The 13,643-nt window shown below is 38.6% G+C and overlaps 1 protein-coding gene across 1 annotated transcript in view; it reads right to left on the reverse strand.

Annotated features, from left to right (window-relative positions):
* XYLT1 (xylosyltransferase 1) overlaps positions 1-13,643 on the reverse strand; it is a 468,857-nt gene that overhangs the window by 155,860 nt on the left and 299,354 nt on the right. The window contains exon 4 of the mRNA XM_089679075.1: positions 3,539-3,741. Within this exon, the coding sequence (XP_089535201.1) occupies positions 3,539-3,741 (203 nt within the window). The remainder of the gene's footprint in view (positions 1-3,538; positions 3,742-13,643) is intronic.

Consider the following 13,643-nt stretch of genomic DNA (forward strand, 5'->3'; position numbering starts at 1 on the left):
TTTGTGTGATGTTTTGCACAGTACCACATTGAGCAAGTTTTATTACATTGAGGAGCGATGCACTTACCATGTTGCATTCCTTTTACATACACTTTCAAGAAGTAGTAAACCGCCACCAAAGAAGAAAAAAAATCAGGCCCCTGCAAGTTTAAATAGTAATGTACTAGTATGCACCGCATACTAGCACATTATGACAGACTTACATGGACACGAAGCCCTTCAGTGCAGCACTTTCATGGCTCACGAGCGCATCCATCTGCACCCGGTCTTACTTCCAAGTTTGCAGACTTTAGCTGTATGAATAGCCAGCGCCTCAATGATGTCACTCCCACGCATGTGTGCAGGAGTCCCGACATGAAGCTCTGAAGGTACGGCACGGCTATGCCATCCCTTCAGAGTGCATACGTAGGTGACATCACCGACTACATGCTGTGTGAATATCTCCTAAGCCGTGCACGTTTAGGAGATATTCACTGAACCTACAGGCTTACCTGTAGATTGAATTGAACCTATAGGCTTACTTGTAGGTACGGGTTAAACAAGTTTCCTTCCACTTTAAAAGGTAACACCACTTTCATGGGAAAAATTTTCAAATTAAAAAAAAGAGAAAAATTGCATATACAATTGCTACGCAAATGATATTCTGATTGAATGTTATTAAAAATTACCTTTACCAGTTACAAATATGGCAACCTGATGGTGTTCTATAGACAGATGGTTTACTGAACCCCTTGCCCAGAAATGCCATTTTCTGCTTGTGTGATTGGTTCACTGATTTTCCCAGAAGTGTGCACTAGGATACAAGTCAGGTTTTTGGGCATCCTCTGCAACAAAAATTTAATTTTTGGTGAGATATTCCCAAAGTGTTAATTACTTCTACTTCTCACTCCAGGAGATAAATATCATGAGTTCACTGAGGTATGGAGGTATTCAAGCATAAACATCCACTAACATCTCAGGGATAAGAAGGTCACCTTTATGATGTTTTTGCACACCTCTATGAATTGATCCCTTAAAGTGATGGCCATCTTTGGATTAGCCCTCCCATACTGTGTTCACATCTAAAAAGCAGACTCAAAGAAAAAAACTGAAATACTGAAGAATGATAAGAATGTAAATGTCAGAAAGCAAAAAGAAAGTAGTGACAAATTTCCATTCAAAACAGACAGATGGTATTCCCTCTAGCCAAAGAATAGGTATTGTGACTCAATTTATGACTCACAAAATTGATCTATATATAATTGGAAAATTCGGTTAGCCTCTCTGTTTAACCAGAGTAGTGAGGCAAGAAAACAGCAATAATTAAAGTTGTAAATCTTGTTTTCTTTTTATATTACACCTTTTCATGCTATTTTGTTATACTTATCGGCTTTGTGCAGTGGTTTTGCACAGAGCAGCCCCAATCCTTCTATTCTTGGGTCCCGCGCTGTCGCTCCTGGGGGCACTCGTGCATGTGCACTCTCGAACTGATCCTGTATGTCCATAAGATATTATTTAATACCCAAACGTAGTACACACTTTTACAAGTATCATTTATTTAGCCAAAATTCTGCTGCCAGGAGGAAGCTTCTAGGGGAGTTAAAAAAAATAAAAAAGCATCAGTGTGCATGAGGCCTAAATGTTCCCGTAATATGAAGATACCAAAATACTGTGAATCTGATAAGACCACTGTGGTACTGGGTCACACACAATTATAACACAATAAAATGTAACTTTAAAGTGACAAACTGTTATACTGCCAATAAATGTGCTTACTAAAGTGTTGTTTAACATCAGTAGATGCCCTACAATCACACAACAGAAGGCATGGATGAAGTCACTCATGTAGATTTATGAAGACTGCCTCATGAGACAACTTTCAGAAGCTGAATGGCTGCAGGCAAATCCTGGAGACATTTAATAGAGAGGAGAATGTCATGCTGTGTTACAACTTTATGTGCAGTACACATATTTGTAAAAGGCACAGACCACTCAGTACATTGACGTATCACAACTGCCTGTGGTGTAATGTTTTGTCATAGCAGCAGACGCCTAAAGCAAGGTAATTCCAACATGGCAGAAAATATCAAGCTTGATTCCTTCAATATCAGCAAGGATCTATACAGCACAAATTCGCCACTTGAGTTGGAAGAAATGTTTATTTACGTATTAGAAAAGTCCATGGTCATGATATAGGTTACCAAAGTTCACAATTTTTGGTTGTATTATGTCTATTGTGACATCTTTTTAAGTGAGACCTCGATCAGATGCAGGTCAAAAATCTGTTTGGATTGCTTGTGTTCTCTACTGAAACAAACAGTAATGTCAGCATCTGCTGCCATTGCTCACTTCCATCCCTCTTCCATCTCTACTGGAATTAACATGCTAGGTTAGAAGAATCCCCCTTTTTTCTACTAGCCTACATCTGTCTCTCATTCCATGCCCTAGCCTTTTTTTTACCTGAATATGGTCTGATCAAGCTATGAGGGCATTTAGGAAAATTGTAACTCAACTATATAGTGTAGTAGCTGGGGGTAGCACAATTAATCAGATGGAGGTAGTTGCAAGATGAGCGCATACAAAAGTGCTCAGTATTGAAATTAGAAATCAAGGGCCTGAACGGCAAAGCTCACACTTGGAAAGACGGATGCAGCTCTGAGAGCCAGTGAGTTGAGCTGTAGTACTCATGTGCTAACAGGAAACATGCCTATAGAAGAAGAGAGCAGAGTGACAGAGAAATTAGCCAATTAATCAGCTGCTTCTGTTTTCGCTGTCCAAGTACAGACTGTGGGAGAAAAAAAGACCTGTAAGTGTTATCTAAAGAGGGACTTCAGTAACCTAAAATTGTTTCCTCACCCATCCTCCCCTGCGCCATCACCTTTGAATTTCTGACCTGTGCACAGATGTGCCAAAAGGATCAGCCTCTCCCCACCCCATGCACAAACAATGCCAGTAACTGTGGTCCTTGTATCTTTAGCAAGAAGATGTGGACATCCCAGGAGGCAGCAGGGGCCGCAACATCATTCTCGTCTGGGCGAGAAACAAGGAAGTGCTGAAGTTCACCACCAAATATATATATATATATATATTTATTTATTTTTAATTTGACATTTTTATCCAATTGTGGGAGGGGGGGGGGTGAGCCAGGATGAAGAAGGTTGTTGTATTGACTGAAGTTTCACTTTAACAGCAGGGTAGAAAAATATGGTCGCCTACGTTCGTTCCAGGTAGGACTGTGTTGTGTGGCAGAGCTGTGTATATCTTAGAAGTAGAGGGAAAGAAATATACATGCATTGGAAGGTAACATTATCTTCATGTCATCTTTGTATTTAGTTATCTGCCTAGAGTTCAGCTTTATGGGTTTTCACGTGTAGTTGTCATGCCCACAAATGACCATCATAAATACTAAAACATGTAATTTGTGTTATCCTGTTATCCCTTTCACTTATTGTCCACAACCTTTTAAATCTTTAAAAAGTGGGTAAAAAGATGAGTATATGAAATGTACATATCAGCAAAGGAGCATACTACACTGTATACTGTATAAAGGTTTCCATACCTGACTGGATAGTCGGCTGCACTGAGATTGATGAAGAAATCCCAATTCCAATCAGACATCTCAAGGAGGTCTCTCATACTTTGCAAGTAGGTGGACAGAAGACTTGCTCCTCCCCAGATGGTCGCCATTCTCCATGAAGTGACGCGTACATTAGGATATTGGCTTGCAAACTGGACTACTTGTCTGTGCAGGTAGTTGGATCTCTGTGTCAGACCAAAGACAGAAATAATTCAGAAATGATGTGCCCAAGAGGCTCTTCTTTACATTATATAATAGGAACAGGTCAAACAAAAGGTGTTAAAAAAAACTTTCAGTACAATTCAAAGCTTAAGTAAGAGTAGTGTTCTATTAAACAAATAAAGAATAACAGTGCTTCAGGACCTCCTCCCTTGATAGCCACATGTTGGTCCCAATTGGTTACAAGGTTCTTACCTCTAAAGACCTAGGGGCTTACACTGAGGCAAAGGCAGCCGATCAGAGTGTGAAAACTGATACTTCCCATTCAACAGAGGCCACTTGATAGGCTGCTGGGAAAGCCTGAATAACCAGTCAGTGAAGGTAAGTATTTTACTACTGAAATTACAATTATTTAAAACACCTTCAGAAAAAATATGAAGTACGGTAATTTCATTAATGGTACCAAACTCAGGGAAAGGGAAGCCAGCCCTTGACTTTCCTTCCTGCATATTACAGTGGTACTGCGTTTAGGGCTCCCAGGTTGAAGATATTGAACAGTATATGCACAGAGAATGTCAAGGACATCTAATAGGAAAGCTAAGTAATTTTGAGAGTCAATATCTCTTTCATAAAGCGTTAATAAAGGGAACCTGACTTCTAGAGCAGTCATCAATGGGCAAGTTTGGGTAAACTGTGCAAGTATAGTCACATAGCTCAGCAAATTATGTTTTTTTTGTGACACTAGATTACAGTTAATAGGGTATTTTATTCAGTGGGTGGCTACATAGTCATGTATGTAACATATCCAGAAAATGTCCCTGTATGCATTTTGTTGGATGGCAACATGTTTCTATATCAGACATTTATGGAGTCTTACTGCATGGTTGCCAAAGAATTATTTGGCCCATTGACTGTTATCTTGTTATCTTGGAAGTGTCAAGAAAAGCAAGTATTTAGGATAGGATGTGTAACAAAAGGCTGCATACCATTCCTTGTCCAGGGAGTTCACACATACCCGCTAGCGGTGGGGCATGGCCTCAGCCCAGACTCCCCAGTGATTGACTCTTGCTCACTGGATGGAGAACTACACCAGGTGGGTCAAGGGTGTGTGTGGGAGTGCTTGAGAGGGCCTTTAAATATAGTGTTGGCCATGCTTCTGTCTCTTTCTGTCTCTTTCTGCCATGACGTTGGACCAGCTAAAGATACTCAGTTTTGAGGACGAACTTATGTAACGTATCATCTTTACTATTATTCCTATATACTCTGTAGTATTGGCTTAGATTTTTATGTTAGTTTTACTTACTTTGTAAATAAATAAGACTTTGCTTCTTTGAGCATTGTGTTTATTATTATCGCTAATATTGCATTGTATTACGTCCTTCAATATAGTCAAAGATTATATGGTTGCTAATTAATTATAGGAACTGACAAATAGTATATAAATTGTATAAGAAATAAGGGGATCCTAGAAACAAAACCCCTATTATCTATTTCACATTTCAAGGCCCTTCAATTCTAAGTATGATCAGAAGATTTTTGTTGGTAAATGTGTGCTGGTATTTAAAATTATTTCCATGCTATTCCTCCTAAAATACAGCTCTGTAAAGTCCCTGATGACAGTAAAGAGGTAGCTGTTAGCTTACCACTTCTGTTCCCTGCTAATTATCTTGCAGCAATCTTGGCCCTATGGAATTCTAATGTGGTGACAAATTTCATTCAAATTATGGAAGCAGATCATGCAGGGATCAAAAGCAGCCAGCTAACAGTATTGTTGTACTAGCATCAGGATTCTGGAGCGCTGAAACTCAGAAAGGACAGCACAGAGATCATTTTAACTATTACATTGCACAGTCAATTCTGATGAAATTGCCTGGAGGAAACAAATCATCTTTGCCAAAGTCAGGAAACTCCTCTAATCTCAATCTAAATTCAGAGTAATCCACTCTTCCCTCACTGCTAATAGGTTTTCATAGGAACTTCTGCATGGGTACTGAGGTCACACAACCCTGTTCAATTACAAGTCCTTCTGCATGTGCCAACAGGAAGGACTGGGAGTAACATGTCAATATTCTTACATGAAAAATAAAGGATTATTGATAAATATTTTAGGTGTATGTTAAGCCAAAAACTTTTTTTTTCTGGTTTTGGATAGCGTGGGGAAAGAACAGTACTCATGTCAAGATTCCTATCCACAAGCTCCTGCAAAGAAATTCCCCTTAATTTCCTGGCTGGTGATAATGCTTTCATTGTCACTTTCATTGTGAAGTGAGGGAAAATCTTCAAGAGGCGCACAGGAGACATTTAAAATTTGATAGTGTTTCTAGCCTTCCTCGTATACTAGTGTAAAGGAAATTTGTAAATTCTGTATAAAATTGTATTCTATTTTGTAAGCTTTGCTTGTGTATTGCACACTGCACTCGTTGCGCTCAAGGCACTAATAATGTTTTTACACCGTTTCCATTCTTTCAAGTCCTGATTAGAAATTAGCCTGTCTATGTAACACCCCTTATTATCATAAAAGTACAATTGTAATATTAATGTGATACTTAAGTAATCATGTATATAAAAAACTTCAAATGCGCCAAATAAACATAACAGTGATTTGGAAAGATGCTGAGTGTATTTTTTTGTGTCTGTTCCCTACTGCAGTAGTTATTAATTTGGAACCACTAATCAATATGAGGATAGGTGTTACCTATCTATAAAATTTCAGCATTAATGTCCAGAACAGATGGCGAACTTTGCCTTGGATTAATGAACAGATGGCGAAATTTGCCTTCAAAGGGATTTACAGGTGATCCTGAGAATCTGAAACAAGCAGCCTGAGACAATCTGGGAATTTCTGATAATTATCTAGCTGAGGTAAGCCCTTTGCTTAAATTTTCAGATATCTGACTTCCTTGATCGATAATGCATTTTCGGGACAAAGGGCAACTATTTTACTCTGCTTAATAGAACTGTATGGATTGGTGGTTATATGTTATGTTGTCACTGTCTATTGTCAATTGGAGTGTTATAGATAAGAAAACGAAGAATAGTGCTGGTTAACAGGTTATATGAAGCACACATCTGCTGTAATAGATCTAGAGGCAAGAGGCCCTAGATAAATGGTTAAAGTGGACAGGGATCCACAATGGGTAACAGTGTTACCAAGGCCACAGGGATTAAAAATCATGCAGATTAAAATGCTAGAGGAACACCTATCTATTTGAGCAGGATGGATGAAGGGTGACAGACAATGTAACATTAGACATGAGGGGAATTTTTGATGTTAAGTTGTGGAATTAATTTAGAGTGAGGCACCACAACTAGTAAATTCTAAAACATGGGAAAAAGCCAAAACAGAGAAATAGGTCAAATTGTATGGAAATAATATAATTTTTGGCCTTGGCTCAAACAGAATTCTTTATATGTGGTCAGAGAAAGAAGATGAGATGAGCACTATGGTTGCCCATCTGATTGTAAGAGCTGGAGTAAGTTGAGTATGGGATTACAGTACATTGGGGATGAAGGGATATCAGAGAACAAAATAAGGAAAACAAATTTTGGCAGGAAAATTTTGAAGAGAGTAAAAAGAATGTGAGAGAATTATATGCACGTTTTGTGTAAAAAATGTAAGCAACTTTGGAGAGATGATCGTGTATGTGTGTGAATGGGTCCGCTGGGGTTTTTAGTTCTGTAAGTCTGTGTAGATTTCCTCCCTCCCTCTTTTCCGCTTTCCCATGAGAAGAATGTGCTGGGACGGGACATTAGTGATAACTGGCATGGACACATATAATATGACTACAAGTTTTCATAACATTATGTGCCAGCTTTATTAATCTGATACACAATGTGATCACAGTAATCATGGTAAAATGAAGGTAAATTTAAAAGTGCATATAGTATGTATAAAATAAAACAAATTAAATATATTTGATAATGGAAACAGTGCATTTAAAAAAGGGAAAAAAAGCGGTAAAGCGTGCGCCTTTAAGGAGATGTATCTGTGTAACTGGAATTAGGGTGTAATATTGAGATTATCACTCAGTATTCATTTCTGACATGCTGTTAACAATTTTATTAATGATATAGATATATTTTAATTTGTTTAGAAAACCTTTAGTTTGAAATGGAATATAGGTTATTGGGAAAATCTGTAAATATTATTATAATTATTATTATTATACAGGATTTACATAGCGCCAACGGTTTGCACGGCACTTCACAATACAAAGGGATATGGTACTTTTACAATAAAAAAAAATAGTGTTAAGAGGGTCCTGCTCATAAGAGCTCACAATCTAATAGGATGGATATGGGGTTACTTTAGATTAATGTGAGGTGGGTATATTGCATCTGCCTTAATACTTAACAGAGCCTAGATGGACGGGATACATGAGAACTTCTTCTATAAAATTAAATCTAAAGATCTGATAATAATTTGATGTGCGGTCCATGATGTGAGAGTAATAAATAAAATTATAACCAAGTCCACGCACACTCTTAGGATAGATGCCACCTGTAGCCGGATGTTTTATAGTTTTTTGAATTGGCTAATGATTTTCTGTTCTTTCATATACAGATTGTTGGTATTTTTTGTTATTTATTTTTATTTTTAAATCCAAAGCAGAATGTGCGGACTGTGAAATGATTTGTCCCTTTTACTTGTACGTGCAGTGGTAAGCTAAAGAAAACTTTGGATTTATGGACATCTCTATATGACCACACGGTATTGTTACAATATATTATTTTGTGGCTTTGAAAAAAATATGCAAGATGGAAGCTAAGGATTTGTATTATTTCATTAAAACTAAGAAAAGAGTAAGCGAAGAGAAATTATAGTATTGGAAGGAAAAAGGTTGTCTTTTTAGAACATGAAACTGGAGTTCTTACACAAAGAGCATGGTAGGAAAAAAACAAGCCAACGAGATACATTTCATGCAAGCTGGACCCAGTAATGATGGGTTCACCCGGCTATATCAGAGAAGTAGCTGTACGCAAAGCGCTACTGGACAAAGGTACAGACATTATTTTGGTCAATTATTCATCTTTAATGGTCCCACATTTTGTGCAGCAACTATGGCAAACAGCCTAACTAAATATCTGTCTAATTTAAGGTTCACAAAATATGAATTTGTATTGTTATTTATGTACAAAATATAACGATGAAAACGATGTACCATTGAACCCAGACACCTTATTGCCTATATTGGAGGAGGCTGGAGACAAAGAAAAACTACATATGTTAAATTGATGTAGGAATCAGCTGCTGTGAGCCCAGTGAGGACACACTCCTTGAAGACCCAGATATTTGATGTTTTGGAAATTTGATCCCGATTTTATACCGAGGATGGCTAGACCCATACTGAATATACAGTTATCACCCAGAAGGATGCTCTGTATTCAGAATCATTTGATCCTTCTTCCCCAGCTCTAGAAGCAGAGCTCCATGCTTTAGCAAAGTCTGTGAGCTATCAAAAGAGTATACATTTATATAGATAGTAGAGAATTAGACAGCTTTTGTGGTGGTGCATGATATTGGTTCCATTTGAAGGGCTAGAAGTTTTTTACTTTGGCAAGTAAAGCAATAAAGCATGCTAAGTTAATTGACTGGCTGCCTTCAGCCTTCCAGCTTCTTGCTGAGGTAGCCATACTAACATTAAAATGCACAAATAAGAAGCATTACAGCCCCGGGCACTTGCTGGGTCTGGCAACTCACCCTAGTTCTGGCCAAGTAGATTTGGGATTAATAATTAAACTTTGAGGATCCCAGAACAAAAAGAACAAGATGTGCACAGTGGGGGCAATTTCTTATGAAACAAAACTTGGAAAAATGTGATCTTTTAGGTCTGCCAGCCACTCTTTTCCTTTCAGCTTGACACATTGACCGTGTCATCTGTCAGAAGCAGTTACGACTGCCTTAGCAAATGAGCATGGGATAGCACCAGGGTTAACCACAGTTGTTTTTTAAAATACTGCTTCTTGTTTTACCTGTTATCAAAGGGGTTACCAAAAACTGAACATCCCTTTCAGAGGTTACAAAAGGATATATCCACATGCCCAAGTCAGGATCTTACGAGTATGCACTGATCTGTATGGACATGTTTTCTGAATGGCCAGAAGTTTGTCCGGTGTCAAATGCTACTGCAAAGGCCACAGCAAAGAGAGTTATCAGAAGTAGTTTGCAAGAAAGGAAATTCCAAAAATTACAGAGTGTAACAGAAGAACTTGTTTTATGGGAGAGTCCTTACAAAACGTCTGAGGTTTTAATTTACACCCCCTACCGTCCATAATGTAGGGGAACAAGTAGAGTAATTAAGGGGATGTCAGAAACTAGAAAACTATGGCCTTTCTTTTTATCCCCTAAGGCAGGGGTGTCGAACTGGCGGCACTCCAGCTGTTGTGAAACTACAAGTCCCATCATGTCTCTACCTTTTGGAGTCATGCTTGCAATTGTAAATCTTGCAATGCCTCATGGGACTTGTAGTTTGGCAACAGCTGGAAGGATGCCAGTTTGACACCCGTGCCCTAAGGGGATATTGACTCTTTTCCTATGAAATTCTGTTTGGAAGTGTGTTGTCCACTTGCTTATATTTTTCTCAGCAGCTGAAGTCCTCCACTGGAATCTCAGAGAATGTTGCTGATCTTTTAAGGTTTTTGACAAACTAATTAATGTATTTTCTCCCCAAACTCCAGATCCTAACAGTTTGGAAGTATCTCATAAACTAAAGCCAGGTGACTTGTGGATTATTAAGAGACATTTATAATGTAAAGTAGTGAGTGTACAGCTTGTATAACAGTGTAAATTTGCTGCCCCCTCAAAATAACGTAACACACAGTCATTAATATCCAAACCGCTGGCAACAAAAGTGAGTACACCCCTAAGGGAAAATGTCTAAATTGGGCCCAAAGTGTCAATATTTTGTGTGGTCACCATTATTTTCCAGCACTGCCTTAACCCTCTTGGGCATGGAGTTCACCAGAGCTTCACAGGTTGCCACTGGAGTCCTCTTCCACTCCTTCATGATGACATCACTTACCTGGCGGTGATGTTAGAGACCTTGCGCTCCTCCACCTTGTTTGAGGATGCCCCACAGATACTCAATAGGGTTTAGTTCTGGAGACATGCTTGGTCAGTCCATCTCCTTTACCCTCAGCTTCTTTAGAAAGGCAGTGGTCATCTTGGAGGTGTGTTTGGGTCATTATCATGTTGGAATACTGCCATGAGGCCCAGTCTCCAAAGGGAGGGGGATCATGCTCTGCTTCAGTATGTTACAGTACATGTTGGCATTCATGGTTCCCTCAATGAACTGTAGCTCCCCAGCACTCATGCAACCCTAGACCATGACACTCCCACCACCTTGCTTGACTGTAGGCAAGACACACTTGTCCTCATCTGGTTGCCGACACACAAGCTTGACAGCATCTGAACCAAGTAAGTTTATCTTGATCTCATCAGACCACAGGACATGGTTCCAGTAATACATGTCCTTAGTCTGCTTGTCTTCATCAAACTGTTTGCAGGCTTTCTTGTGCATCATCTTTAGAAGAGGCTTCCTTCTGGGACGACAGCCATGCAGACCAATTTGATGCAGTGTGTGGCGTATGGTCTGAGCACTGACAGGCTAACCCTCCTACCCTTAACCTCTGACAGTACTCATATGTCTATTTCCCAAAGACAACCTCTGGATATGACGCTGAGCATGTGCACGCAACTTCTGTGGTCGACCGTGGCGAGGCCTGTTCTGTGTGGAACCTGTCCTGTTAAACCACTGTATGGTCTTGCCACCGCAGCTCAGTTTCAGGGTCTTGGCAATCTTCTTATAGCCTAGGCCATCTTTATGTAATATATATATATATATATATATATATTGGTTGGAGACACAATACAGCTTCTATTTTTTGTACAGTTTACAAAACTTGCAGGAAAATTCAACTGGATCCACACCAAACACTGCAAAAAAAAAAAACTAAATGAAATGATCTCTGTTTTTAATTTGGTTTCCTCTTGGAATCACAGTCTGGGGTACTATTTATTCAAATGCTTTAATAAATATATTAGTAAGGGATATATGTATGTTTAATTTGAAAAGTTTTGTTTGTATATTTAAATGTTTGAAAAGTATTTCAACCATGTTTAAGTCATATTGTTATTTATATGTCTTCCATTTTATGTAAAATTGTCTATGTTTAACTATGCTGGTAAATCGGCATGTCCAAAATTAAGCTACAAGGCCATTCTGGCCACAGGATCTGAGTGTACAGCCAATTACTCTGTAAAAATTTCTAATCAATCATTTGTTTTTTTATGTAAGTCACAATAACAGTTCATTTTGGAATGATATAGCTGCTCTCAGCTATTAGATTCTCCCCAGTATAGTGTGCTTCCTAGACCAGGACTAGTTCCACCTAAATGTAAGGAGGTTCCAGGTTAAAGGTGATAGTAAGTGTGGTCTGTGAACAAAATGTAAAACAGTGATAAAAAGAAGGGAGATTGTAAAGGAAATGTGCAAATTCTGTATAAAATTGTATTCTATTTTGTATGTATTGCACACTGAACTCATTGTGCACACAGCACTAATAATGTTTCCATTACGTTTGCATTCCTTCAAGTCCTGATTAGAAATTAGCCTGCCTATGTAACACTCCTTGTTACCATAAAAGTACAATTGTAATATTAATGTGATACTGACGTAATCATGTGTATAAAAATCTTCAAATGCGCCGCATAAACAGAACAGTGATTTGGAAAGATGCTGAGTGTATCTCTGTGTCTGTTCCCTATTGCAGAAGTTATTCATTTGGAACCACTAATCAATATGAGGACAGGAGTTAGCTATCTCTAAAATGTCAGTATTAATGTCCAGAACAACTAATGTCTTGAAGTGAGCACCCATGCCCAAAGCACCCATGCAGGATCCAGTGCCCAAAGCACCCATGCAGGATCCAGTGCCCAAAGCACCCATGCAGGATCCAGTGCCCAAAGCAACATTACAGTTCATCCCCATGGCATGGGGTCAGGGTGCGGTTCCCAAGATCGCACAGAGTTTGCACCAGTTCAGATACATTGGAAGAGTGATGGCAGAAAAAAAGATCAAGTGGTTCATCGAGTCTGTCCCATTTTTATATTCACATTTATATGTGTTTTTTATATTATTTGAAATGTTCTGGATCTGTGTTTGTCCCAAGCATGTTTGATTCCATTTACTTTTGACTGACTCACTCCCTCTGCTGGAAGTCTATTCCAAGCAGCAACTACTCTTTCAGTAAAATAATACTTTCTAAGACTTTGTTTGAGCTTTACCCCTGCCAGTTTGAGGTCATGTCCCTGTGTATTTGATCTTAACTTCACATTGAAAATACTACCCTCCTGAACTTTAATCACCTTCTTGATGTATTTAAAGGTTTAAATCTTGTCTCCCATTTCCCTTCTTTCCTCCAGACTGTACATATTAAGTTCCTGAAGTATTTTCTGATATGTTTATCTCTCAAACATTTCACCATTTTTGTTGTCTGTCACTGTACTCCCTCTATCTTATTAATATCTTTTTTGTAAATAAGGTCTCCAGAACTATTAGAATACTAAATGAGGTCTAACTAAAGATTTACAATAGGGAAATCAGGACATTGTTCTTCCTCCTGGTGACCCCTCTAGTGATGCATCCAAAAATTCTATTTGCCTTTCCCACTTCATGGCCACACTGCTTTTTTCACAATCATCTACAATAAGTACTCCCAAATCTTTTTCCTCCGTAGAAGACAGTGAAAAGTTGACTGAAGGATCTGAAGATAAAGTAGAATCTAAATGAGAATCTAGTTAGGCTAAGAGTGATTTCTTTCTAAGAGAAAATAGACCCATCACCATAGATCACCATAGCACACTAGCAAAAAACTGAGGACTCACAGTGTGGAGTAGGGTTATTGGGCAGGTGCCCAGGCGGCATGC

This window comes from Staurois parvus, unplaced genomic scaffold (assembly GCF_062004578.1).
Source record: "Staurois parvus isolate SC_StPar_1 unplaced genomic scaffold, SC_StPar_1.0 ptg000217l, whole genome shotgun sequence".
In the NCBI taxonomy this organism is placed as follows: domain Eukaryota; kingdom Metazoa; phylum Chordata; class Amphibia; order Anura; family Ranidae; genus Staurois; species Staurois parvus.